This window comes from Hippichthys cyanospilos, chromosome 2 (assembly GCF_059441005.1).
Source record: "Hippichthys cyanospilos isolate Australia breed blue-spotted pipefish chromosome 2, RoL_Hcya_1.0, whole genome shotgun sequence".
NCBI classification, from domain to species: Eukaryota; Metazoa; Chordata; class Actinopteri; order Syngnathiformes; family Syngnathidae; genus Hippichthys; species Hippichthys cyanospilos.
The window spans coordinates 7,444,958-7,472,090 of record NC_142370.1 but is presented as its reverse complement, the minus strand read 5'-3'; the positions used below and the strand labels follow the sequence as shown (position 1 = coordinate 7,472,090).

The 27,133-nt window shown below is 40.0% G+C and overlaps 3 protein-coding genes and 1 non-coding gene across 5 annotated transcripts; 1 reads left to right on the top strand and 3 right to left on the bottom strand.

Annotated features, from left to right (window-relative positions):
- Positions 1 to 696: 696 nt before the first annotated feature.
- LOC148427082 (zinc finger BED domain-containing protein 4) lies at positions 697 to 9,795 on the bottom strand. 2 transcript variants are annotated; one of them, XM_088409277.1, is made up of 5 exons: positions 9,235 to 9,795; positions 7,965 to 8,186; positions 6,781 to 7,040; positions 4,760 to 5,300; positions 697 to 3,442 (listed from the first exon to the last, which is right to left on the bottom strand). In XM_088409277.1, the coding sequence occupies exons 1-5, from the start codon at positions 9,382 to 9,384 to the stop codon at positions 2,615 to 2,617; spliced, it is 2,001 nt and encodes a 666-aa protein (XP_088265403.1). In that variant the 5' UTR covers positions 9,385 to 9,795; the 3' UTR covers positions 697 to 2,614. The 2 variants fall into 2 exon arrangements, with proteins under 2 accessions (XP_088265403.1, XP_088265404.1); XM_088409278.1 differs by having other exon boundaries at positions 6,781 to 6,992.
- A 1,218-nt stretch (positions 9,796 to 11,013) lies between these two features.
- On the bottom strand, positions 11,014 to 12,760 carry vma22 (vacuolar ATPase assembly factor VMA22). The gene is made up of 5 exons (XM_088408118.1): positions 12,517 to 12,760; positions 11,772 to 11,875; positions 11,593 to 11,696; positions 11,313 to 11,498; positions 11,014 to 11,218 (listed from the first exon to the last, which is right to left on the bottom strand). The coding sequence occupies exons 1-5, from the start codon at positions 12,619 to 12,621 to the stop codon at positions 11,100 to 11,102; spliced, it is 618 nt and encodes a 205-aa protein (XP_088264244.1). The 5' UTR covers positions 12,622 to 12,760; the 3' UTR covers positions 11,014 to 11,099.
- A 404-nt stretch (positions 12,761 to 13,164) lies between these two features.
- On the bottom strand, positions 13,165 to 13,236 carry trnae-uuc (transfer RNA glutamic acid (anticodon UUC)). Its single transcript has one exon. It is a non-coding gene; the product is annotated as a tRNA-Glu (tRNA).
- A 610-nt stretch (positions 13,237 to 13,846) lies between these two features.
- LOC148427079 (pancreatic progenitor cell differentiation and proliferation factor B-like) lies at positions 13,847 to 18,107 on the top strand. Its single transcript, XM_088408968.1, has 5 exons — positions 13,847 to 14,064; positions 15,907 to 16,013; positions 16,634 to 16,711; positions 16,788 to 16,866; positions 17,717 to 18,107. The coding sequence occupies exons 2-5, from the start codon at positions 15,959 to 15,961 to the stop codon at positions 17,865 to 17,867; spliced, it is 363 nt and encodes a 120-aa protein (XP_088265094.1). The 5' UTR covers positions 13,847 to 14,064; positions 15,907 to 15,958; the 3' UTR covers positions 17,868 to 18,107.
- The last annotated feature ends 9,026 nt before the right edge of the window (positions 18,108 to 27,133 follow it).

Sequence of the window (27,133 nt, the reverse complement as noted above, 5' to 3'; positions counted from 1 at the left end):
AACTCCCCCTTTAAAATCCTAACTAATCCTGAATCCTAAATTTGAACCTAGGTTGATCCTGGTTTGGATTCCTATTTTTACACCCTAAACCTATTTTGAAACCATACTTTAAAACCCAACAGCAGACTAAAATATTTAAATTATTATTTTACAAAAAAACCCCTCCAGTTTAAAACCCTAACCCTAGTTTCAAAACCTATATCGAAACCCAAAACTATCATAATATGTTTAAATTCCTATTTTAAAAAAAAGAAGAAACAAACACTTAAGCCCAAGTTGAAACCCTAACCTTAGTTTCAGAACCTTGTTTGAAACCCTAACCCATTTGGAACCCTAACGGTAGTTTAGATACCTAAAAAAAAACCTTAACGGCATTTTGAAACACTACTTTCACACCCTAACTCCAGTTTGAAATCATTGTGAATCCATACAGTGAAACCCTAACCTTGTATGAAACCCTACTTTGAAACAGTAACCCAAGTTTAAAACCATTATGTAAAACCTTACCCCTGGTTTAAATTCCTATTTTTAAAAATCTAATCCCAGTTTAAAACCCTAACTTTAGTTTCAAAACCTATTTTGAAACCCTAACCCATACAAACCCCTAACAATACCTATTATAATACCTTAAACCTTACTGCAATGTCAAGGGATATGTAAAAATCAGTCTGAAGGCAAACACATTTTTTCATTTATAATAAGTCAACGTCATTTATTAGGTGCTCATAATGAGGCGTACACAGAGAAGGAAAATCTGAAAGTTAGTTTGTTTTCATCTAAGCATTTTTTAATCTAATACACAAATTTATTTGTGTTAATAAATATTTGTAACAAGGAGTCCTATGCAAAAAATGTTTTGTTGAATATAATCATTGGTTTGTTAGTGGGTTAGTTGTTTTGTGGGCCAGTTTGATCAAATTAGTGTGGCTGTGTGGAGACAAGATCAAGCAAAGTCAAATAAACAGCAGAGGTGTCCAGTCTGTCTGTCCGTCACTGACGGATGCGCGTTTTGCTAGCGATCCGCGGGATGACGAGCAAGATTTTTAAGGCCTGACTGAGCAAGTAGATTTTATCCGTGGTTGTAATTTTCAGCTGTTGCCCGATTGCATCTTCCAAATTTATGAGAAACGCTAAATCTTTCTTATACTTAAAAGTATGGTAGTATCAAAGAGTCAAAATAGGTTAAAAAGCTAACGTGTACGCACCCAGGAATAACTAGAAAATACCAACAACAGATTTAGTTCAAATGTGAAGTGTCTATTAAGCCCTCGTCGTTAGGAAAACTTCTAAAGACTTACTTTAAGCTCCTTGTAAATGCCAATGTAAAACACATGTGGACACAATCTTGCTCAACACATTCATTGTACAAACTTGAAGTAAAAAGCAATGTTTAGAATCAAGTATTAAGAGATTTTATGTTATTTTGCGTTTTAAACATTATTCGGATGAATAAATCGCTTGCACATAGTTGAGCAGAGCATTCTGGGATGCCTTTCATTCGTGGCAAAGAGAGTTGATGCCACACAAACAACAATGGGATCATCTCAGTGGTGTCAATGACATTCACTCTGCTTGGCCGGAAAATGCAAATCAGGTAATGAGCTACAAGAAGTTGCAAATAAATGGACATTAGTATATTGACCCTTTATTGGGTACAGTGACTGATTTCGGCAGATAGTTTAAACAGGCAAAAACAGCCTTAATCAGGCACACGTGTTTTCTATTTTTAAGTCCTAAACTGGCAAGAATATTCATAATTTAAAATAATTTGGGCGGTATGTTCGAATTTAAGCAACGGCTGAAAAGCGGCCGCTGTGCCCATAAAGGGTTAAGCTGAGCAAAATATTGCTTTTCTCTTGGGCTTGGTTGTTTTGTATGTGGCAGATGACTTGCGCTCACATGAATTTTGTTTTATGGAACCATGACTGTGAATAGAGTTAGGAAGAATAACTTGTGACTGAAGGGCTGCTTGCACACCAATCATGTGTATAACTGCTGTTGCATGTGTCATGTACATTTTTGACTAGAGTACTGCTTGGGACACTCACTGGGGCAAAATAGCGTGCCCCTATTCCTGCACCTGTTCGCTGATTTTGATAATGACACCATGAAGACAGTGTGGTTATGTCTTTGTTATAATTACCTTAAATGAATTAAAGCGAAGATGCTTTAGATTCAGTTTCACGTTTCACTATGTTTAAGAAAAGTTTTATTTTTTTTTTTTTTATTGGATGGCGTTAACATTTGAATGATGGGAGAGACAGACGGACGATTACGGTTTGGGTCAACTTAAAAAAAAAGACGGACCAACAGAAGCGGGTCCACGCCCAGCAAAAAAAAACGTAAGAGGCTAACCTATGAAAAAAAAGTACTTTCCTTTATTCCTTCACATGTAGTTGCATCAGGCTAGAAACAGGAAGGCTAAGTTGATAGGCTGTTTTTTTATTGTGGCAAGGGATAAGTATCTTGCCACATCAGTTGACAACCCCAGTATTGGTAATGAATCTTTTGATAGTAAATTTAAGATCTTATAAATATTCCTGATATTGTCTCCACAGTTTGCTCAAACCCCCATCTCAACCGCTGGCCACCATAAGTAAAATGTTCTCGCTGACTACGTCCATAACAATCTGTAATTTGTTTTGAGGTAGATAAGCGTCTCCAGGTTCTTTGGTAAGAAACGTCCCGTCTCGGGCCGCAGACAGCGCTGGGCCTTGCCGAAGATGCTTTGTACCAGGGTTCCGCAGGCGGGTACGGTCAAGGCCTGTTTGGCCACCTGGGCCAGCAGCGGGAAGTCGATGGCTTTGCGCCGCCAGTAATGCAAAGCCTCTTCATCGGTGGGCTCCTCTCGCAAGTAGACGGCCAGCTCCTGCTCCAGGCTCTTGGCCTGCATCGCGGGTCTCTGTTTGATGAAGGAGAAGAGCTTGCAGGGCCGAGCCAGCGCCGAAACGGGCGACGGCGCCGGGGACGGAGACGTGTGGGGATGAGGAAGTCGCTCCGAGTTTGAGTCTACGCAATATTTGGATAGTTCTTTGAGAAGAACTTGTCTATGCCACTCAGGGTCACCGCTCCACGTAAGCTTGAACTGAGGGTCCAGTGTGGTGGCGGTGATGTAGAGGGGGTCCTCCAGGATGGGGGCCAGGCGACGCTCGGCGGCCTGGCTGAGGCTGGTCTGAAGAGAAGGGCAATGTGGGGTGGAGGTCTCCAAAAGATGCTTGCGCAAGCCCAGCACGCACGGGAGCGCCAGGCTGATGGATACATGTCTGTTCGTGTGGGCATCAGGCTGCGGTTCCCCGCAAACCATGTCCCAGGCTTCCATGAAGGGCTCCATAGTCTCAGTGAGCTCCCTCAGCAAGGCCGTCTCCGAAACGTTGAGCGCCACTTCCCCGGGACCGCTCATTTCCTCCAAGACCTCCACAGACTCCAGTAGCCGACGAAGCACCTGCGGACCGACGCAGATACGCCATTAGACAACTTCCCCATATGTAGTGACGGGCATATGAAGTCTTATGAACACTTGAAGCTTTCTATCCAAAGCTCCATGAGGCTTTTGCTTGCATGCAAAAACCTTGTCATTTGAACTTAGTGTGCTTGCTTTTTTCATTCTAATCATTTTTTCATTTTCAGAAAAATCATTCAATCAATAACAATAAACCCCTAACCCTAAACCCTAACTATAAAACCTAAGTTACTAAAACAACTAATGTATGGACACAAATGTTTGTGTTTTGGCAAAAAGGCTTTCATTTAGAAGTTGTTCCCAGAAAACATATCGCAACAATGGCAGACTTTATACCGCACAACCTTTTGCAACCCAATAAAAAAAAACACAATTTTGACCTGAAATCACATTTAACTGCCAATTCAGGGTGCTAAAAATGTACTGACTGATTTTACTGTATGGTAGTTTTTTACATCGTTAGTGCAGCCTCTAGCATAAATCAACCATTGGACTCGAGTGCTCTATATAGGCTGGCGAGAGCAGTAAGATTGCCTGCACTTTTTAACAAACCAGGCTGACTCACGTACTGTATGTGTTCTGTGGTTCAGGCGTCACTAAATTCTCCAATAATAGTGATTATGGTTTTGTGTGTGTGCGTGTGTGTCAGCTTCAACAAATTCTGGGAGGTCCCAAACTTGGGAGGAGTGAGTATGATGCCAGACAATGTCCCTGAAAGCAAATGGCAAGCGTTATGCTTCCTCCAGTTGTCCTCTCAAACAGAAAGCAATCTCCACCAGATTTCACTGACACTTTTAAAGGACAGAGGAGAGAGATGTCGATCAACCTAAAACTTGATGGAAAAACTCAAAAAACAAAAAAAGATGCGGTGACCGAGAGATGGTTTGCTGATTTTAAAAAGTACAGTAAACGTTACTAATGTAAAACAAATACAAAATGAAGAATCTAGGCTATCTGTACATGAATATTTAACACACTAACATTTTTATTTATTTATTTTGAATCATCTTCCGTCTCGGTCTCCGTCTCTTGACCGTCTCTCAAGCCCCTTTGAGAAAAATCACTATTTCGCCCTATCCGCGACAAAAATGCAGCCTTTGCTAAAGTCGAACCTTTCCATTTGTCAGTTTAAAATTAATTGAGAATAACAGTTCAACTTGGTTTAAAGTCTGGAGTAACAGAATGTAAAGCTAAAACATGTTTTGAAATCAAGCTCAGGAAGGAACCCAGCCAAAGAGTTTGCAAAAGATGAATTTGGTTTTCTGTAACAGCAATGAGAGATCTCAAGCATAACTGTACCTTAAGCTGTGTGGCCCAGTCTCGAATCGGTGGAGAAGCGTTTCCCGAGCCAGGACCGTCAAACACCTGACTCAGTTTCTCTGGTGGAACCACGGTTGTAATGTGGCTGTAGAAGCGGCCAGCTTTGGCCAGCACAGAAACCAGCGGCGTACAAGAGCGCAAGCCCTCCCTGACACAACGGCTAAGAGAGCGAGAGAAGCAATCCACACGACACACGCCAAGATCCCGCTCCCACCAATCCTCCCATGTGTCCTCTCCCGCGTGTCCGTTTCCAAGAGCTCCCTCAGCATCGTCGCGCCTTTCGCTGTCGTCTTCATCGTCCTCCTCTTGGCAGAAGGCGGGCAGACAGCACGACTTTGTAGTAGTGGTGACCGGGAGTGGGTCGGACACGACCCGGAAGGCTCTTCCAGACACGCCGTGAGAGTGACACACGTCTTGAAAATCGGAGAAAATCCGATTCCCAGTGAGGGGGAGGCACGCCAGAAGGGCTGAGCGCATCTGCCACTCCAGTGACAGAAAGTGGCACGTCACCCCAAGGTAACTGAAGAAAGAAAAGTCAGATCATCAATACTGTATAGAAACAATGCTAGCATTGTGTCACGATTTTTATTGTGTGTAACCGGCTCTGGCAAAAATGCCCTAATGGGTCAAACGATTGAAAGTTGACATTTGGAAATTAGATATGAAAATTAGAAGATCAATTTGATTTTCATACATCCCAATTCGACACTTACTTCTCGAAAGATTGGAGCATCATGAGATTTCGCCCCGCAACACCTTGGTATGGTTTTCTTCTGCGGTTGTTCCCAGAAGCATGTCCAGCAATGACTAATTTGACTCATTGACTGTTGCTCCAGGAGTCGCAAATCAACACAAAGTTCTGAAATCATGTTTAATCTCTAAGTCAGGGTGCTTAATTACACTGTCATTTGATTACATGATGCCTGTTGCCAGCGTTTATCGCAGCCTCTAGCATAAAATAGCCACTAACAAGCAGCGCTGGAGTGCTCCATATCGTTTGGTGTTAGCAGTCGGGTTACTTTTCAAGAGCAGTTTAATAGGCACCAATTACTCGCTTTGATTTTGGCAGCCTGACAGTTGCCCCTTGTACTGATCACTTTTGAAAAAAACAAGAGCTAACTCAAATGTGTTCTGTGGTTGTCACTTCATTTCATTGACCATTATCTAAAGTGAAAGAGCTGTCTAAAATCTCGGTTTATATTTATGTATAAATAGAACAATAGATAGATTGCGTGCAAAGGTGTTTATATTTGTTTTTCACCTTGCATAAAAAGCAAGTATTTTTCCTTTTTATCCATCCATCCATCTCCATTTTCTAGAGCCGCTTATCCTCACAAGGGTCGCAGGCTTTTCTAGTCACTTAATTTATACACTTTGACGATTTTAACCTTTTGGCCTAACACATTTGGACTTATTGTGCGATGAAGAAAAAAAACAAACGCATTCATTTTTTGGTGTCCGTTTGGTCATGGTTGTTTACAAGCATGTTTGGTCACTTTTGTTACGTTACATTACATTGTTCCCTTCTGTGGATATGGATCAATATAAAAAAAACAACAACAAAAAAACGGTTTAGTTCTACTATTCCACTTTGGTTCACACGTCTCGTCCCAAACGCAAAACTTTATATATTTTTTGTGAAGCAAAGAAGTACACAGTAGTGATAGCGAAGTAAAGCTAATGCTAATCATCCTTTGGCTAACCACTATTTACAGTTCTCTTTTTTTTTCTACATTTTATAATTTCATTGCTTATTTATTAGGTTTGGGTTCTGTGAACTTTCACGACGCCCGTTAAGATACTTGAGGAGACTGGGGGCCGGCACCTAATAACCCATTTTGGGTGCTGGAATTGACAGCACGTCCATAGCGGGTACAACCCCAATACAAGAACTCTGGTGCATTGAGATTGATGACATCTCGCTGGAAATCTGTATTGTAATGTTTATACAAACAGGTCAGGTTTAGCGGCAAGCCTAATACTGTGTTTTTACCCCTTACCCTAAAGTGGTTGCGGATGAGGCCTTCCAGACATCCAGGCTGAGACTGAGGGCATGCGCTGAAGCCAGCGCCTGACGGGTCGTCAGCTGGGCCTGGTAGGTGTAAGCTGGCAGGAGCTGGTTCTGGATGTAGTACTGGGATTCCGGGGTGTAGCGCGGCTCCAGGAGGTGAAGCAGTACCCTGAAGCCAGCGTTTTCCACCATGGAAACTGGCTGCAGGTCGCGAACAATCATCTTAGCAATGGCCTCGCTTATCAAAACCTGTGAGTAAAGTTATGTGGAAAAGGTTGGTTATTTTGTAAGGCTTTCGTGGGACCTTGGGCTCTAAGCAACCCCCGCCATCTTTGTAATTATATTTATCTCTCTCTTTTTTGTCTTTTGAATGTGATAAGGTCAGGGATGGGTAACTTAAATGCGGCAGGGGGACAAAATCTTTCATCAGAGTACCGAGGTACCGGATATGATGACGGCACTACCTAGACAGTTATTTAAAAATACATTTTTTTAAAGGCACATTATCTTGATATATTTCAGACTTGATAATACATTTTGACAGAACTTAATAACAAAATAACTTAATAACAAAATAACTACATAGTGGGTGGGGTTCTCTTAAATGTCTCTTAAAAAGTACCATTCAAGTAAAGCACAAAAATGCTAAACAAGAAACCACCTCCAATAAAAAAGAACTTGTTGGGTACAATGTTTTACGCAAATATCAACTCAATTGCAAACTTAATATTGGTTATGTGTCACACATAACATTCCTGATCCACCCAAAAATATTATACCTATTCATGTTGTACAGCATTAGAATAGAATAAAATAGAATATCTTTACTTTCATTGTGCAGCGGGTATATGATTTTAACGATATTAAGTCCTAGAGTAAGCGCAACCGCCATCTAGTGGTGGAAGGTGATATTACAACTAAAAATTACAGTATTCAGTTGGGTTGTTTTTCAATTTTTTTTTTCACATTTTGCATTTTCTCCTGGGGTTGTTTCACCCCTTTTCCTATGAAAAATTTTTTTCTTGAGATTTTGACGGTTGTGTTTAAAAACAAAACACAAAAAAACAACAGGAAAAAGGATTGCTACTCCCAGTCACATTTTATGCATTCATAAAGCAACTTGCTTTGGCCACAAAAATCTGCATGATGCAGTGCCACAAAGTGCTCACCCACCTGACGCGGGTCGTGCTTGTCAAACTTGCTCACGCCTCCTCCTCCCTCGAGGGCTCCCATCCTCCCAGCACCTCCTCCAGCTCCTGCTGCCGCCGTGGGGAGAGTGTAGCGGACTGTATTGCCTCCATTGGCTGTTAAAGTGTGCATGGGCGCAGAAGGGTATCCTTCTCGTTTCATGTCCTTTCTTTTGACAAAGTCATCATACATGGCCTGGTGCTTGCGCTAAAAGGGAAGCACCACTATGTTAGTGCATTGAATGCAGTTTGGGTTACTTCAGAATTGGAAAACAATTTAGGCACCAACTTCTTTTAAATATTTGTTTCTAAGCTTGAAAAAGTAATTTTGGAAACATAGATAAGCTGTCATATTATTTTTATAAATCCACCATGTTTTATGAGAGGATTTTCAGATTACAAATAGAAACCCAACGCTGTCAAGGTCTCGGAAACGACGGGGCTAACGTTTGATTCATCATGTCTAAACAATAGATTAAAAAATGTCAAACAGTTTTCCTTGGGCCAAACTGATGACCACAGATGCAATATTTTGCTTAAAAGACCATTTGTTTTTATCCAGGGATTGATTCACATTCAACGGCATGCATAACATTTTTATATATTGTTTTGGCTCGTCCACTTATGAAAGAGGTCAAATATTAAGAAAAATAGTGAGGAAAACTACAATAGACATTTTTTGGAAATGTGTTTTCTGAAATGGTTATGTGTTTCGGCCTTTGGTAATGTGTTCCCTGTTTTGTGAAATGTTAGTTTGTTTCATACTGTATTTTGGTCATTTGTTTTGCGAAACGTGTTTCAGTTTGTTCATTAGTTTTTTCTTCAGGGCCACCATAATTTTTTGACTGCTCTGACTTAAAAGGATGGAAATTGCTAGAAAAAGAATGCAAAGTAAACCTGCGACGGAAGAAATTGTGGTCAGAATTTAAAATCTGCAATAGATTAAAACCCCAAAAATCAGACCGAGATATGTAGCGATCAAGCACTGTATTGGATTTAAACAATGCTTTAATGTCAGAATTAACAGTTGGATTACTTGTTTCTTCTGTCTCTACGGAGAGAAAGCTGCTGAATGCGAGATGGTGGTCATATCGGTCATAAAAGTTGACTTACCCCAGAACAACCCCCCCACTCCCACCCTCTTGTAAAATGATGGCTACGCCCCTGGAACGAGCAGTGTCCAAAATGTCCTCCAATTCCGTAATGACCCACATACATGTCCGTTATTCGTTCCCGTCGCGTTTTGGGGGAATTACCTTGAGATGCGTGACAAAGTTGGAAGTGACGCTGCGCTTCGCTTGGATTCTGGTGCCACACGCCTTGCAGTTGGATTCGATTTTGCCATTCTCGCCCTCGAACACAATATTAAAGTAATCCAAGATAGACACCTTTGAAACGGACGCCATGGGCACAAGTACTCCCTTCTTTCTGCACCCAGTCACGGGCAAGGACAATGATGACAACGATGATGATGATGATGATGGTGGTGGTGGTGGTGGTGGTGGTGTTGATGATGATGATGATGATGGTGATGATGAGAGCGATGGAGCCGTCCTTCCTCGCTGGCTTTCATGGGCACAAGTCGGCTTGTTTACTTCCCAGCCCCCGGTCACGCAAATATTTTAAAAAAAATGAAAGAGAGAAAACAGAAAAAGGAAAAAATAAAGACACAATCGAAGTTGTGGGAGATGATGAGTAGCTTGCACGACCGGAAAGCAAACACAGGCAATTGCGGATGTCAGCAGGAAAACAACAGTTGAAGATACATTCGCCGTTTCGGACGCAGGAGGCGAGACGACACAATGATTGTGTGCGTATTTGCGCGTGCGCGAGGTTTCGCGTGAACTCAAACCAGGAAGTACAAGCGATACAGAGTTTCATTTCCGGTTGCTGATCGGACCGATCCTCTGCGGCGCTCGCTCTGAACCTCACTTTGCAGGATTGGGATTCTATAAAATAATTCATACGTTTACAATAATACAACATTTTCATCAGACTAAATGAAACATAAGAGACGCGCCTGTTCTTTCCATGTAAAAAAAAAAAAAAAAACAGACACACAAAAACTTGGTTCTCCGGGTACCGCCACCATATCAAATCTAAAAACAAAAGCAAAGAAAGCCCAGGTGTTTATCAAAAAGATGAAATGAATGCAAATGCTAACTAATTAAAATACCAAATTAAAAATAGGGTGTTTCTTTTGTGCACCACTAGAGACCTTACGTACCACTACACTAATTTACAGTATGTACCACTGTATTTCAACAGCAGGGGGCAGCCATCTTGCGTGACCATTTTGACTTTTTCCCCCTGAGAACAACTATCAGTGACTGACAGACGTTAGTTAACATTTTGCTGCAAATTTTATCCCAATGCTATGCTTTCATTCTTGTTTGTCTTAGATATTTTGGACATTTGTATCCGTCCATTTTGGCCATGGCAAAGATTATTAAAATGTCAAAAACGTTTGATTGTATACATATTTTGTAAACACTTTTGTTGATATCAACGTTATACAAGTATGTGCAGTATTTAAACAAGTTATTTAAATAGACATCTTGCCCCATCTTGCGAGCAGAACAAAAATCTGTTATTTTTAAACTTGCTCACCGGTAATCGTGATCTCACCCAAAAATCTTGATCGTGTGAAGTCTATTTATCCAAGAAATGTGTATGTGCATCTCCCAGGCTTACTGGAATCATATGCAATGCACAGTGGTATTTTCGAAGCAGAGACAAAATGGTAAGGAACGGCCGCAGAGAAAAGCACTGTATTCAAATAAGGTAGGCTTTGCGAGTGGCTACATAAGATGGCCGCCAGATAAATAAACTGAATTTTTATTTCATTTGTACGGACGTATGCAATGGAATAAGATTTGAGAATCACTGCATTTCAAATAAATTGAATGTCAGGACTGAAAAAAGAGTTTATAATATGCAGACATACAATTAGTTTGGACACATGAGGGCTTGAAGGAGCAGCACCTTAAAATTTCATTGGAAAATTTTTTGAAATGAATTACGTGACCTGTGGGTCAGAGCTTTGATTGATTTTAATACGCACATTTCACAATGTCACATTTACAAAGAATCACAAACAACCCAAAGGTTAATAACATTTTCAACATGCTATTATGTCCTCTTTTTTTCTCTTTTTCTCTTGAAAACATCGCTTCAGCTCCCGTCTGGTGTTTAAAATTTGCACCTGGAGAGTTGCAATTTCAGCAGACAATTCAATGACTGTAAAACAGCACAAACAAAAACGACAAATGAGTCAGCTGCAGTGTAATCGTGCTTGGGCATACATTTGAACAAATATTTAGCATCTTCATACCTTGCTTGAATGACAACTGGGCTTGTTTCAAGGATTGTGGCACTAAAATACCAAACCAGTTAAGTGGGTTTTGCTGGGGATTGTGTTCGCTTTTTAAAGATGGATCTGTTGATTTTGTATTGCTTAATTCTTCAATTGTCTCCTTTTCACTGTTAGTTTCCTTAGCCTTTATTCTTCTTCTGACACCTGTGATGGTAGAAAAGCACATCCAAAATGAATAACATTCTGATTTGAAGCATAATTTCAATGACAGCAATTTACGAACAAACCAAAGGCTTACCTTCCTCTTTTGGGCCAATGTCTTCAATAGGCGTGTTAGTTTTACAATACTCATTATGAGGCTTTGCTGAATCTGTGCAGAACTCAACGTCATTACCAAGCGCTCTGTAGGCACATAAAGTCGTCACTTTTAGACTGTGGAAGGAAGGTTTATTTCGTTGATGTTGTTTGTTTTCTCACCTTACATGAACAGCAACCAGAGGCTTTATCTCACTTGCGTACTGAAGAGCTGACACTTGTTTGTTGCCCATGGAATATCGCGCCTTGGAAATGAAAAACCATCCCTACAAAAAAAAAGACAACATATGACGTTTTATGTGGCACAAAAGACTTATTAGAATAAAACCTGACACGCTTAAACACCTTATGGATTTCCATCAGCAGATGAACATTATGAAGACAAACAATTGGATTTGGCTGCAGAAAAGCATAACTGTACAGTAGTTTTGTTTATTTCAACTCTATTTTGATCAATTAGGTACCAAGCTCCAGACATAACATTTAATCGATGTAAATACAACATGCGCATTCGTGGTCACAAAATAGGTTTAACGAATACACGAAATACTCATCTGTGGACACAAAAATGTTTTTATAAGAAATAACGCATAAAAAGTTATGCTGGGGGACGCGAAGGCATTAATTACCAATTTGAAGATTTAAAACAAAAAATCCCTTGAACATTTTGGGCGTCGTGGTAGCCAAATGAAGTGCATCTTCGATGGGCAGCATTACGCGAAATTGTCCAACTAGGGCGATAAGGTGTGTTCAATTTGCTTACCTAACAGTACAATCCCAATCTTAAATAGAGTGCAACCCACAAACGGGCATTTTGTGCGTAAATTCTAATTATGAATATTATGGCCGCAATTTATATTTTCCCCACAATTATATACAGCGTAAGGAAGCTATCGCTTGTCACCACCTGCTCGATGAGGCTGTTAAGACGAGTTCGTTTTTCCTCCAGTAACTCCAACTGGTCCATAAAAGCAAGCAAGGTTTCATCCAGTATTTGAGCAGATTCGTCCATGTCTTTCCTTTTGTGGTAAACCGAACACGAGCGGATTGTGTTTCGAGCACGTAAGAGCTAGCCAGTGTTACAGTTCACACCGGCAAATGCTACAGGGGTGAAAAACTTGCATCACGTGACACTACATCATGTCATGTGATGTTGCTGCGGAAACGCGATGGTTCAGGTTCCGGTTAGCCGTATTGGAGCTGGCACACCAATACCGTAAATTAAAGTAATTAAAACGTCATCAGGAGACTTTCTTTGCCAGATCGTAGAATCAGCCAGGAAATTAGCGCGCTGCATTGGGCAAAATTTGCTCCGATGGTGCCTTCCATGTAGTATATTTATGCGTCTGCTGCGGATCACAAAGCACTGTAGCGCTGTACTGTAGTGCTGTTTGTCACGTAATGACGTTGACACAACAAATACACGGTACGAGCGTTGCTTCGGGAGGAAAATGAAGATTTGTTCCCATACCGTTTAGTACAACCCGAAACGTTTCGATTTAAAAAAATAAATAAATAACTGGAAACAAAAAACTAAAAGTAGGAAAATGTAGTGTTCCCATACCGGGAGTCGAACCCGGGCCGCCTGGGTGAAAACCAGGAATCCTAACCGCTAGACCATATGGGACCTTATTCGAGTGGCTTCTGTTTATATTTATATAGTTTGTATAAATTACTCTTGTCTGAAGATCATTTAGACGTCTACTTGCAATTATGTCTTGATGTCTAGCAATTGTCCTTTGCGCCTTATCCGCTTCGCGGTACCAAGGTTTGTTCACAGCGCTGGTCCCCATGTGTGGATTCTTCATGGGGAGGGTACGTCAAAATAATACACACAGACGAAACGAATATCAAATGTGCAATTTGAACTCATCATTAACGCCAATTTAATTGGATCCCCGAGCTTCTTTCTTCGCAACAAAAGCTTTATTTTTCTTCATAAGTTGTAGGCTCTTATCCTATTGCTTCACTGAAGCTTTTACCCTTCCCAAAGAAATTTTCTAAAGACGAAATGTTGGCTCTCAAGTAACGGAAACGAATCAAATCTTTTATCAAAATATTTTTTTTTCAAAACAATACCTCCGCGACCCTCGCTCGTGAGGATATGCGGTTAAATGGATGCTTGTTGCTGGGCGGCCTCTCTCGGTTCTATGACGTCACAATTTCCCCACTCCTGCTCCACGCTCAATCACGTTTCACTGCACGCCAGGCCGCGCCTCTGTTTCGCTATCCCCGCCCACGTCTGCTGAGCGCGATAAAAAGGGCCAGTCCGCCCTAGTGCTCTAGCGTCCGTCCGCCGTTAAGCGAGCGACCAAAAGGGGCCAACATCATCATCATACCACCAGCACTACCGTCGTCCTCATCCTCGTCCATCCACAAATGGGCCGTTCGAACCACTGAGCCCTTGAGCCATCCAAGCCTTCCACAATCAACAGCATTCCGATCTCAACCTAAGGTAAGGCCCCTCAAGCGACGACTCCTCTCGTGCTTGTTTACGTGACATTGGAGGCTTATGGTGGTAAACCACACGGAATTGTGGCCTCAAAATCGGTGGGACGTACGAGCAAAATGTTCTTTCGTGCTTTAGCTGACACTCCCCTGAGCCATTTGGATATCTTGCTAAGAAAATGCTTCGACAAAAAGACAATGCACCACGTCCACAAGGTCGGACACGAACATCCTCACACTCGATAATCGGTCTAAATAATCTAACTTTTTTTGCCATGTAAAAATGGCTTGGTAGCTCATTTCCAGCCTAAAATTCAATCAAATCACACTATCCGTCCGTTTTCAGCTTCATTCCGACGTTTTTTTGTTTCGAGGTGGACTCCGTTTGCCCCACTGAGCACTGCGAAACCACGCTGTATGTTTCGTGCACACGTTATAATCAATTCGCCGTCACGAATTTGTGCAAACGTGAATTATGCTGTATATACATTACACATACGTTATACCTATTTTTGGCCAGGATTCGTGCACACACGGTACATACTGTCTATCATCTGAATTGTATTTGTAATTACTTGCCCGCAAATTAGTATTTTTGTGCATATATTATACCAAATTCCTAACCACCAATGTTGCTTTTTTAAAATGTATATGTTAATATTCCGTCACGGTCTCAAATATTTCATGTGCATGTTCTATGCAATTTTTTTCTTGATAAATGCCTATTTGGGCAAATGCCTTGTTTGTGTTTTGGAGGCAGTACAGAATGTACTCACCTGTTCTTTGAAATCCCCAAAGCCATCTGCTTGTCATTTCCAGTTAAGCTGCATAGTCTTCATCCGCTCCTTAAAACTCCAAGATGGCCTCCTTGTGAAAATACCACCTTCCATTTATGTTTTCATGGGTAGAAAACTCTGTAATCTAAAAATGCAAATTTAGGGAGCTAAGTAAATCCAAATTGGAAACATTTCATTGAAATTCACTGGAAACAGAATCATTAGACAGATAAGTAGAAAGTCATCCTTCCAAAACGATTGTTCTCCTTTCCCACGTGCAAGGGGTGTATAGGATCTTACCTGTGATTTATTTGTTTGTGCATATTGTAACTTATAAGTCAAAGGCAGTTGGGTGCGGAATCAACCAAGTGACAGCTTGGAATTCAACACTTTTGATCATGGTACCACTGCAACCATGTCCAAATTGCTTGTTTTTGTATTTTTTCTTTTTGCTACCATTAGCTCCCATAAATCCCCATGAAGCCATACGGTGAACTTCCAGCTTTCAAATTCTAATCTAGTTGAGTGTCGCCATTTAAGCCATAAGAAATCTCGCAGTTTGGCATCCAGTCACACGTGCTGGAGGAGCGAAGAAACCGGATGCCCACAAGCAGCTGTTGTCAACATACATATAAACATATGGCGTGTATATACTGTGCTGAATATACAGCACATAATAACATACTATTTATATTTAAAACACCAAACATGTGACCATGCTATAGGTGACATGTGACCATGTGACCAATGCTTTCTTAATCATCTACTCTGAATCTTACTTTGCTTTCCGCATGGAGGCTAACTATAAATGATAGGTTAGTATAGCTGCAGCTGTAATAAATAGATTTAAAGAGCAATTTTAAGATTTCAAATCCAGATTAATCATTTGCATTTGTAACCAAATAATCTCATCTAACATAACGTAACGAAGGTGAATTGTACGACAAAGAAGAAAACAAAAACACGATGATTAGAGTAAGCGACATACGTGCCTGATCTTGTCTTGGAAAAACAAGAAACCGCCAATTCACTCTGCATACTCTGCACACTCACGTTTCTTCTCTGGCTCTCAGGTCCTCTGGTTTGTACCCGCCGTTGGAAGCTTGTTCCCAACCAGTCAGAATAATGGCAGCAATTCCCTCAAGCGGCTCCCTCATCGCCACCCACGATTACTACAGACGTAAGTTAGTGTACACTTCAAACCTTGAGCCCTCTGGTTAGGGAGGACACAAAACCAAGTGCTGTAACAATCATGTCGTAGTCGCTGATTACCTCAGTGTATTTTATTCAGCAACTTTAGAAAATCGGCCCATCTGCTTGAAAATTGGGTCACTAATGACAATGTCCTTCTGTATAAAACTAAACAAATTAAAGGCTTGCATTTTTCAAAGTTACACAATTTAGCAATGTCGCTTCATGTTCCTATGAATTTGCTGTTAGTTTGAAAAGTGGACTGCTCTTGCCATGAAATTAATAACTCTTCAATTAGATTAGATGATACCTGCAGAAACCCTTTTAAAACCTCACATGAAGTGTCCTCACATAGCCCAAGGGGTACTCATATCCCCATTTGAGAACTACCGGTCTAGAATTTTCTAAACCCTCATAATTTCACTCGCAATAGAAAATAGCTGCACATTTTCTCTTTTCTTCCAGTAAAGCAGACGGGTTGTCTAATTGTTTTGTACTTTTGAAAATAAGGTAACTGCAAAGGGAAAATGTTCCTTTTTTTTTCAATCTCTGATAATAAATGATGATGGCTTAAAAAATATAATGAGCGCGAATGCGTGTGCTTTCCAGGACGCATCGGCTCCACGTCCAGCAACAGCTCGTGTAGCAGCGCCGAATTCTCGGGAGAGGTCATCCCGCACCACCCTGGTACGCAGCCCAAACACACTTGCGCTTTCTCGCACTTCCTCCAAGTGTCGCTCGCTCACATTTGCGTCCCTCGCAGGACTTCCAAGACAAGACTCCGGCCACTGGTGGACATCCTTTTTCTTTGCGAACGCAAAGCCCGGAACCGAGACACAAAAGTAAGCTCAAGCATTCTCAAAGGGGATTTGTCAAAACGTAAATGATTGATAACAAACCGATTGATTTTTGTGGTTCAGCCCCGCCACTGCCATGCCGCGGAATCAATAAGAACATTTGCTGGCCACCCCATTCTCTAAATCAATTGCACACTTTTTTTTCTTTTGGATGAGGCAGGCCTCAATTTTTTTCCCCATGTCTCTCTTTGGCCATTGCAATTAGAATCATTTTTAGTGACAGTAACAAACACTCATTTACCTAAGATTTGATTTACTCTGCAAACTGTTCAGATAAAAGTGTACCCATTTGAAAGTAGTTTTAACTGATAATTCTGGGTAATAAATGTCCTTATACAATTGCATAAGATATACTATAGTTTAGTGAAAGGGCATCACTGAGCAGAAATTTAAATTTAGAGTATATCTTAAGAAAAATGAATAATCAAATGAACAAAATTAAAGGTGCAAATCTGGAAAGTTCTTCGACATGATATACTCCAAGAGACTTCAACAAAAGCTATTTTTTTGTAATTGATTATGATGCCAATATTTTCCTTTTTCAGAAAATGAATATTGCTTCCAAATATCAGTTCTTGGTCACCTTGCCTACAAATAATAATTGGACCTGGGAAAAAACTTTTTCTTTGTAAACCAGTAAGACAATGAAGCATTTGGGTAAAAAAGAATACTAATAAACCTTTTGTCAAAAATAAAACTACTAACTGAACGTAAAAGGCAAAAGTCAAAATGAAAGGAAAATCATTATGAAAAACCATAATATCTGTGGTTGTCATAATTCGGAAGTTTTTCTCTTGTTCGTGTGTGTGCTGATGTGTTGCTGGCTTGCTTGCAGAAGCGGAAGCTACACAGTGGCCAACGGTCAGGTGACTTGCATCGCCAGGGAAATGCTTCTCAAGCGCCAGCTTAGCGAAAGCGCCGACGCGGCTAAGTCCGAGGCATCAAGCCCGCCCCCGCCGCCGCCGCCCGCCCCCTCTTCCTCCTAGAGGCCCCTCCCCTCCATCTTCCTCCCGTTCCCGCGGCTTCCTCACCGCCAACTTGCCGTCACGGTCCCGACGGAGATGGTGGCGGTGGAGGACTCGCTTTTTTTTGTCAGTAAATACATAGCCTTTTTGTTTTTGCCTGTATAGTTTTATTTGTACGACGACCAAGAAAAAAAATGTTTTTCATCTATATCTTGTGAATTACCATTGCTGATAATAAATAAATCAAAAGCCAAAGCGCAAGTATTTCTGTCCATTCTGTATTTTTGCGAGTCTGTATGTGAAGCACTTGTGAGCTCACTTGTTTCATAACACGAGACAAGAGGCCTTGTGTGGCTTGGCCATCCTACATCCCGCTTACATAACGTGTCAGCTCGCCACAAATGTAGGTCAGAGTGAACGCGATCCACTCGGCAGCTGAAAGACATTTGGGCCTCGTGAATAAATGCTGCTGCCGTTATGCTAGAGTCTGGAAAGTAAAGAGCCATTGATTTACGCCATGTTGATTCTCCTTTGGGGTGTTGATGGACCAGGTGAGAAGCAGTGACCGGTCGCCAACCATTTACACCACAGATGTCAAACTCAAGGCCCGGGGGCCAGATCCGGCCTACCACATCATTTTATGCAGCCCGCCAAATGCTGATTTGACTTCAGGTTTCTGACTAAAATACCAAACTTACAAGTTGTCTTTAACTTTTAAAATTCCTTAGGTGGGAAAACAACCATTTTTTTTATCCCCAAACTTTCTTTTAACAGTTTTTGCCGGGTTCTGATTTCAAATTAAGGTATGTGTGTGACGATCACACTTATTTTTTTTTTTTTTAATTCACAGTAATTCCGGCATTCTGACAGAACCTATAACTACAATGTGGCCTATGCTAAAATAAGTTAACACCCCTGATTTACACTAAAAATTACACCAGTCCAGTGTCAAGCACATTGTTGGGGGAAAAACACAAAGACTGAACAATTTTTTTAAACAAATCACTTCTTAAGATACACCAATGGTAAAGTATTAAAATGATGTTATATATTTTTTTTGTCCCTATTGCCTACATCGGCAGTTCTCAAGCGTGTTTTTCATGATGTACTTTTATTTTCCGGCCAGGGATTGGTTAACCAGCGCAAAGCATTTTAGGATTTTTTTTTTTTTTTTGCACCTGAGTTTGAGTGGTTCAAGTTTGCGGATCTGTCAATATGGAGTCGAGTCAATTTAAATTTATTTGTACGGACCTGAATCACCTCAAAGGCTTTTACAGCAAAAACAACATCCAAATGGTCTCATTCATTTATTTATTACTTATATAACAAATGATCTCAAGAAGAAAACTTCCTTTTGATTCAGGGAGCATTGAGTGAATTAAACCAATTAACACTTATAAATCTTTTTTTTTTTTTTTGAGGAAGGCACATCAGTTTTTCAGATGGCGTATTAAATTAGTTGCTCTTTACCCTTTCCGTTACATGAAGTCAGCTTCATTTTTTTTCCTGCAACAAGTACCAGAATGTAGCATAAAACAAATATGACTAGATAAAACGGGTTTTTTTTCAGCAGTGCCTGTGTACTTATAGATTATTTTGCTGGTTTGTAGCACATAAAAAATAATGATAAAAGAATAAAACAGAAAAGAAAAAAAAGAAATGAACCCCTTGATTCTGATCCATTGAAAATTATACTTTTGGGAGATTTTAACCATGTTACAATTTTAATTTCTCAACCTGAACACCTCCTAAACTGTTCCTATCACGGCATTAAATTAAATTTGCTGAGACCTGCAGAAACCCTGAAATTTCACGTATCCCCATTTGAGAACCACAGGTCTATTACGTATTTTATTTATAAAAATCCCAATTCATTGTAAAATCTACACAAACAGGAGAGAAACATTCAAACAAACTGTAGCTTTCCAACAAGGAATTCTTTGCCATGCTCTTTATTGTTTTGTGTTGTTTTGTGTTTCCGGTGCCCATATCATATGAGTAAGCGGTCGAAAACACAGTCGTCACATGTCAGCTGTTGTACTCTCTAATCATGGAACAGATAAGATGCTACGCACAACAAGATCACAGGTAACAAACAACAAAAGGCAGCCAATTGTCCTGCGGCGCTTGTTTCTCGTCTGACCAATCCCGAGGCTGCACTCAGGCTGAGATATCCAATCAGCAGGTCCTACCTATTCTAATTTGCATATATGCAAAATAATTATTTAAAAAAAGTACGCAGTAGAGCGAGCGTCTTCAGTTGTCTGGTGCATATACTTTCAGCTTGTTTTGTTCCTTGCCAACTGCCGACAGACAATTTTCAGCCATGACTCAACTATTGCATAACAACTGGAAAACATGTGTCAGGGTTTCATTCATGCCACGATTCCAGAAAACGAATGGAGGATTGTACGTAGTTTGTTGTTTTTAGACATTGACGAGAATGCCAGTTCCTGATGATGGGTCAAACAAAATTTTAGAACCCTGCAATTGGCTGACATGAAGAATGTGCGCTTTGGCATTTGCGATCAGGTTAACCAATAAGATGGTTTTTATATTGATCATCTGAAAATTCAATGTTCTTTTACAAAAACAGAATTATATATATATATATATATATATATATATATATACATATACAAATATCTTGCTGACAAGTATTAGAGACAAGTATTAGTCAAATGTGACATATGACAAAAAAAAAAGTTGATCCAACCAAGTTAGTACTCAAGGACTACGGCCCAGCTAACAAACCAAGCTCAAAAGCTAAATTTTGCTCAAAGATTTGAAAAGCATCAACACGTTTGCTTTTTTCGTACTGGAAAATTCTGGCTTCCATAAAGAGCACAGAAATTGGACACAAAATGTGAATTTGTGAATAGCAAACTACCCCTATAAAGGCCCACCTAAAGTATCTTTTCAGAGGCTTTTTTTTAATCTATAAATTTTCTTTTTGGCTTTCCGCTTGTCCAAAAGTGGGTCAGGACTGAGCAACAATAGCAAAGTGTAGGTTCAAGGATGACAGGTTGCAAACTGCTGCAATAGAGACTCTACATGACCTATATTCGCCATGCATGCTTTTGGAAAGTAGGACGAAGCCAGAGAACTCAAGATGAAAATCCTGCCAGATCCGCACGGCAACTTGACAACTGTGAGCTCACCGTACTATATGTTCAAACAAACATTTCTGGGGAAGAGAAAGAACATTGGGCAAGGTGACAAAGCACACCGGACAAAGTCTGCTTTCAGTTGGAATGGAGAAAGAGAGTGTGTTTGGTGAAAAAACACATTTATTGTTTACTCGTCCTTCTCACCCTGCCCAGAAAAGCTATTCTGAGCACACTTATCGGGGATTTCAAATAAAGGGCTCCGCCGCGATCCGATCCAAGTAAAAACAGCCCGTCTGAGTGTCAGCAAGTGCAAACCCACATCTCCCATTTCTCAACACAGGCGGAGAGTGGGGAGGGGGCGTGGCCTCCAAGTTTTCTAGAGGAAAGTTCACAAAGCGCCACACCAAGCAAGACAACAAGCAGACTGACTGTCAACAAGCTGCCTGCTTTATGCTTTTTTTATGACTTCGACACATTTCGATGAATTTAGTGCTTATCTTCCACTTCAGAAAAGTACTTTGCCCACTATCATGACAAACGGTAAACTACCAGGCCTGATGCTCATCAAACACAAGAGAGCTTTTGATTTAAAAAAAAAAAAAAAGTATATTCCTTGTAACATTCTGCACCATTTGAACACTACAGTCACTATAGTGCATTATAGTAAACGTATAATTTGTTCTAAATGTATCACATAAAAGACAAATCAACATTGGATATGGATTTTATATGTTTAGTTATTACTTGACATACAATGATCTAAAAAATGTTGGTATGATAGAACTCATTAATTTGTACGTTATTAAAATATTTTTAAATGAATAACACTAAATTTTACACACTGTACCTAGCAGTTTTACTTCTTTCGTGGCATTGACTTCATACCTCCACGTTTTGTGATAGTTAGAGCAGATAGTCTAGGGCAGGCTTGTCCAAAGTCCAGGCCGTGGGCCTTTTGCGGCCCGTGGTCAAATTTTCAACTGGACCTCAGCCTCTGTTATCAAATCAATAATATGTGGCCCACCAGCACTGATGACCACAGAATAAAATACATGTGTACAAAAAGCTACTGTTTTCAAGGCCTTAAGGTGCATTTAAAAGGCTTGCATTATCGCCAAATTTGTCTTATGATGCACTGCTCATATGTGTGCATCGAATTCCAAAATCTATAAATGTTGCCGAGTGACATCGACGAACGCTCCGCTTGACTGACTGACTGAAAGCTTTTCCTGCCCACATGCTGCTTATGTAGAAAAAAGGAGGATGGGCGTGAAAGAGAAGGCATGACGTGAACCAAAAGAAAAAAAAAAAATCAACCTAAAAAAGAACGTCAATTAAGAAAAAAAAAGAACATCAATTGAGCAAAAAGAACATCAGTGGTCACTTGACTGTTGTTGGTTTTTTGTTGTTGTTACAATGGAGGCTGCTCACTCTACTTAGTTGGTTGAGTCGTTATTATGCTGTCGGGAGTTACTTCACAATAAAAGTGTGAAAAAAAGTTCATGTCATGTTACTTGTACTGTAAGAAGGGTTCATTTTGGTGTGGCTTGAGAAAATAAACAGATCACGGGGGATTTGGGGTAAAAAAAAACGTCCGGGCAGCCTATTGTACACTGTATAGTTCTGTTTACTGTTTTGAAATTAGAAGTTTACAGTGAGCATTTAATACAAGATGATATTCAATGTCTCTAATGAAGTCTTATGATGTGATTTTTTTTTATACACGTGTATACAGGATAGTCAATATGCAAGACAAACAAGGTACATTTGGATCAGTGTTTTATTTGTTGTTCTTATGTTTATTTGTTTTCATCCCTGTTTTTGCTCCAGACAGAAATTGGGAGAAGGCTTTTTGGCTCGTCTGCCCCCTCAGCCTCAGAAAGACTTCAAGCTCAAGGAAGCGCTGTACTGAAATCTTTCGAAATTCTCTCTCATGGAACCCAAAACCTTTGTCCGTGGTATTGGGCATTGAAAATGACATTCTTTATCTTAATGGAGCCGAGCTGGTTAAATAAAAGTCGAATTCATTAAACTCACATAAAGTGAACCTGTTATCCGGTAACGACGTGCCGGGTCGCTGCTGGTGAGTCATGTAGGCCATAGGCAACCGGTCGGCAACACGTGTAAACAAGTCAACAAGGTGGGAGCAGAGCTCCATCCTTATCAGGAGCTAGTCACTCATTCAATGAACTTGTGGAACTCCAAATGTTTGTCCTCTCCGGGTTGGCCCTGTTTTTAGCTCTCTCTGTTTGATGGCACCATCAGATCACAGCGTGCCCCGCCTCACCTCGTGTGCGTGTCCGCATGTCTATCGCACACGTTGACAGTATCAGCACGGTTGAGCGGTGTGAAGGTCCCCGGCTGGCGGACATAGAGCGTCTGGGCGACCCGCAGTTAAAATTAGCTGCACCCTGACCTGTTGCATGCCCCCACAGTAAGAATAAACTTTCCAGGCGGGGAGGCGACATTGAGCTGACTCACAAACCCGACAGCCAGTTTGGCATTTATCGAGTACGGATTCTTTTGTGTAAAAGATTGGAAAAAAGAAGCATTGATTAAATTCAAAATAATAATTATGTTTTAAATTGTTATTGAACATAAGCTGGTGTTACATTCACGCAAACCATAGCATATGCTTCAGCAAAAAGTAAATTGGCACCGACCAAGAAAAGTAGTTAAAGATTACATTTTATATATTAGATTCTATTTTTCAGCTCATTTAGGAAATATCTTTTTTTCCAAAAACAATTAGCTTAATTTTAAATACAGTTTTCAAATAATTGGCAGGTTATTTTGGCTTAAACTATTCTAATATGGGGCAGACTGTTTTTTTATGACAAAAAAATGGAATAGCCTAACAATTATAAAATTCTTGAACTAAACACCCTTCTAAATATTCCTAAAATAATTATGGAATTTGTTTTTTTAAAGGCGTTTTGCACGAATGCTACTTTTTAAATATATTTTAAAATCTTCCCTTGGCGTGCCTTCAGGAAACTCTCATTTGAGAACATAGAGGACCAAAGAAAAATGAGAACATTTACCGTAGAAAGGCTTACATTCTTAAGAAACTGAAAATTTTCCAAAAAGGTTTCTAAACAACTAATTGATGATCAAAAACAATCATCCACGAATTTTATCTATATGGTATTGATTAATCGACTAATAGCTTAATAGAAATTACAGTAACGTTTGTGTTGTACAGCTCAAAAAGGTGTGTTCTATAACACAAAAGAAGTGTTCCCATGCTCCCATGGAGCGGGTGTGGTGGATTAAGCAAAAGTCAAAAGTCTCGGATGCTCATGAATTTTCTGGCAACTACAAACTCAGCCAATCCCAAGTATCAAAAGCAGATGTTTTTTTTCAGCGCCAACGAGCTTCTGACAGCACTTTTGATGTGTGTTTTGGGCCTACTGTACTGGAACACCCAAATTATGGTTCAAATTTCCAGCTCACAAAAGTGTGGGCCTCGCGTTACATAACTTGACCTAGTCAGACTGAAGTCATTCATTTTGGGGACTCGGAACTTGTTTAGTTAGGAGAAAGTGCGCTCACTTGAAATAAGGACAGTGGTGGCAGACTTTTCAACAGAAAGGCGCAGCTTGCTCATCCGCTAAAACGAGCGGTGCAAACACAACCCATTATCAGAATTTCAAAAGAACAAACAATCCAATCCAAACAAAAACGTTACCGGTATTCAAAATTTCCTGGTTCAATGCAACTCATCCGGCTATCATGTTGACTTATAATCCTGTTTGATGTTTTTTCTATTTTTCTATTTTACTGGTAAGTTCTAGCATTTCCCCGCTCGCAGTTTTCCGGAATCAATACTGTCTAAAGGTCCATCAACTGTCAGGATTGTCCCTGAGAAATTCAGGGACGCACTCAGATTTGCCAGTCTTACAGCGAAAAGTCCTCTGAAATGAATGAGAGCGAATGGAAGCCAAGACCGGTGTCTACACCGCCACGTCCTGTCTCTGTCCCCTGCAGGCAAGCTGTGCATTTTGTTGTCATGGTGTCTTGACAAATAGTTTCCTCAAGATTTTATAAGCTTGCGAGGAAAAACACATTTGGATTCCGTTTTTCTTCATAAGCCTTTTCTATTTTTCCTTCCCATTTTGGAAGGAAGGTTAAGGTCCAATGCCAAAAAAATATTATATGTATAGGTATGACTGCCAGCAGTGTTTACTATGTCGGTTTTGGACTCATTTTGAAGACTTTGAAGCACTCCTATAACGCTTAACGTTCGCTTTAGAATGGAATCTATCTATTTTCCATTTGAGTCAATAAAGTAGAAGTTCTGTGGGCCAGCACTTCTGCTTCTAAAGATTCTGAGCAGCAGACTGAGTATTATGGTCCAATCAAGACTTCAGCCTCTAACATCTCCTTTTATCTTAAATACAGTGCAACCAAGTCAAATGTTATGAAAAGATGCACACAGAGTTTTAGGAATGGAAAAAAAAAACACTAAACATATATTTAGGTTGTTAATGTAGGTCAGTGCTTGTGGTACTGCGGAGCCCAGCAGACTGGTCCTGACGCTTCACCACTGAAAGGCAGTGGAGCAGCTGCACATTGAGCTGGCCAAAATATCTGACCCCGTCGCCTTGCTTGAACGTGTCAATCACGCAGCGCCGTACTAGAAGTAGGCCAAACCCGCCGAACCCTCCAGCATAATGCATAACGCTTAGATTCAAGAAAAAAAAAAAAAATCAAAAGCACATGGTCATGGCTCAAACTCTGCTCTGGTGCCACAAGTGACTCCAAGTCAACTTCTGTCCTGACTGAAAACTTCTGCCATCATTGCTTGCCGCGATTTGCTGTAAATCAGTGTTGGAAATGTTGAGATGTCGAAGGCAAAACAAACAAACAAACAAACAAACAAAAACCACATGACTTTGATCGTTATTACAAGACCCCAAACAAACATGTCACGAAAAGTGTATTAAAATTTGAAATAATTTAGAGCGAATTAACTGTAATGTACTGTCTAATGTACTTAGACTTACTGTACTTTAAATAATTGTGATGCATAAATAACGGCAACTGGCTGTTCAAAATTGAAAAAAAACAAAACAAGATTTGCGCCTTCTGCCATCTAGTGGAAAAGCATTTTATTGTTGTTCCTATCTGGTTTTGATCTCAGTACGTCGCAAGTGTAGGTACATTATGTAAATCATTCATCCATCCGCTTATCCTCACTAGGGTCGCTGGAGCCTATCCCACCTGCTTAATTCATTTTTTTAAATCCATTTCAGCGCAATTGTTTAAATACTACTGAACAGTACGTCAGTACGTTGCATTTAATTTGTTTTACAACCGTGTTTTTTTTTTCAAGCAATTATTTAAGTACATTTCGGTATTATACATGGTTTGTTTTAAAGAATGGACAAATTAAAGATTATGTTGCACGTGTATGTATTTATCACACACTTTGAATACCTATGTTGATGCCACTTTTTCTCAGACTGATACCAGTAGGCGTACTCAAATGAAGTAGTCACCAATATCAATACTAAGTATCGATACCACTAGTAGTTTTGATACACATAGAATCATTCCACAAAAACAATGACTCAGCCTTTAAAAAGTGATCTAACCCAATAAAGCATTTTACTTCAAATTTTTTGAAGGGAAGGGCAAGTGCTCTTCCCTTCATAAAATCCCTCCTAAACAGCATGAACATTTTTTTAAATACACAATACAATATATAAACAAATACAATACAAACAACATTGTGCATGGATTAGATCAACACAAAAGTACTTGAAAAAAAGGCTTTGTTCAGATAATTTTTTAAGAATTTCCTTGCTTTGAAATGTTTGGGAAAAAAAAGCTTTAAAAGTAAGTGGGGAATTCTGAGCCTGTCTAAGTGACATTCACAGGATGTCTGGACCTAATCGACTGAGTTCTAAAAATGTATGAGGCATGTGACCGTCCTTCTGCCACTTTTGCTCACTTAATAATCTGCTTGGAAACATTTTTACAAGCCATATCTGCTCATATGATAGCTAGTGTTGGATTGAATATGCACGAGACTACCACATTTATTTTACTTTTGCAAAATTGCATTACATTTGTTTATTTCCGAATTACTTTTGTTTGATTACTTTTACGACATGTTTATTTTCTGTCATGTGTTACAGTACATATAATTTACTTTCATTATAGTACATT

Coding starts and splice junctions, on each gene's coding strand:
- LOC148427082 (XM_088409277.1), bottom strand. CDS start 9,384: ATGGCGTCCGTTTCAAAGGTGTCTATCTTGGATTACTTTAATATTGTG. Junction 7,041..7,964: donor ACAAGCACGACCCGCGTCAG/GTGGGTGAGCAC, acceptor CTTTACTCACAG/GTTTTGATAAGCGAGGCCAT. Junction 5,301..6,780: donor TCATCCGCAACCACTTTAGG/GTAAGGGGTAAA, acceptor TTCTTTCTTCAG/TTACCTTGGGGTGACGTGCC.
- vma22 (XM_088408118.1), bottom strand. CDS start 12,621: ATGGACGAATCTGCTCAAATACTGGATGAAACCTTGCTTGCTTTTATG. Junction 11,876..12,516: donor TTAACAGCCTCATCGAGCAG/GTGGTGACAAGC, acceptor TTTTTTTTGTAG/GGATGGTTTTTCATTTCCAA. Junction 11,697..11,771: donor CTGGTTGCTGTTCATGTAAG/GTGAGAAAACAA, acceptor ATGTGCCTACAG/AGCGCTTGGTAATGACGTTG.
- LOC148427079 (XM_088408968.1), top strand. CDS start 15,959: ATGGCAGCAATTCCCTCAAGCGGCTCCCTCATCGCCACCCACGATTAC. Junction 16,712..16,787: donor GGTCATCCCGCACCACCCTG/GTACGCAGCCCA, acceptor CGTCCCTCGCAG/GACTTCCAAGACAAGACTCC. Junction 16,867..17,716: donor CCCGGAACCGAGACACAAAA/GTAAGCTCAAGC, acceptor GCTTGCTTGCAG/AAGCGGAAGCTACACAGTGG.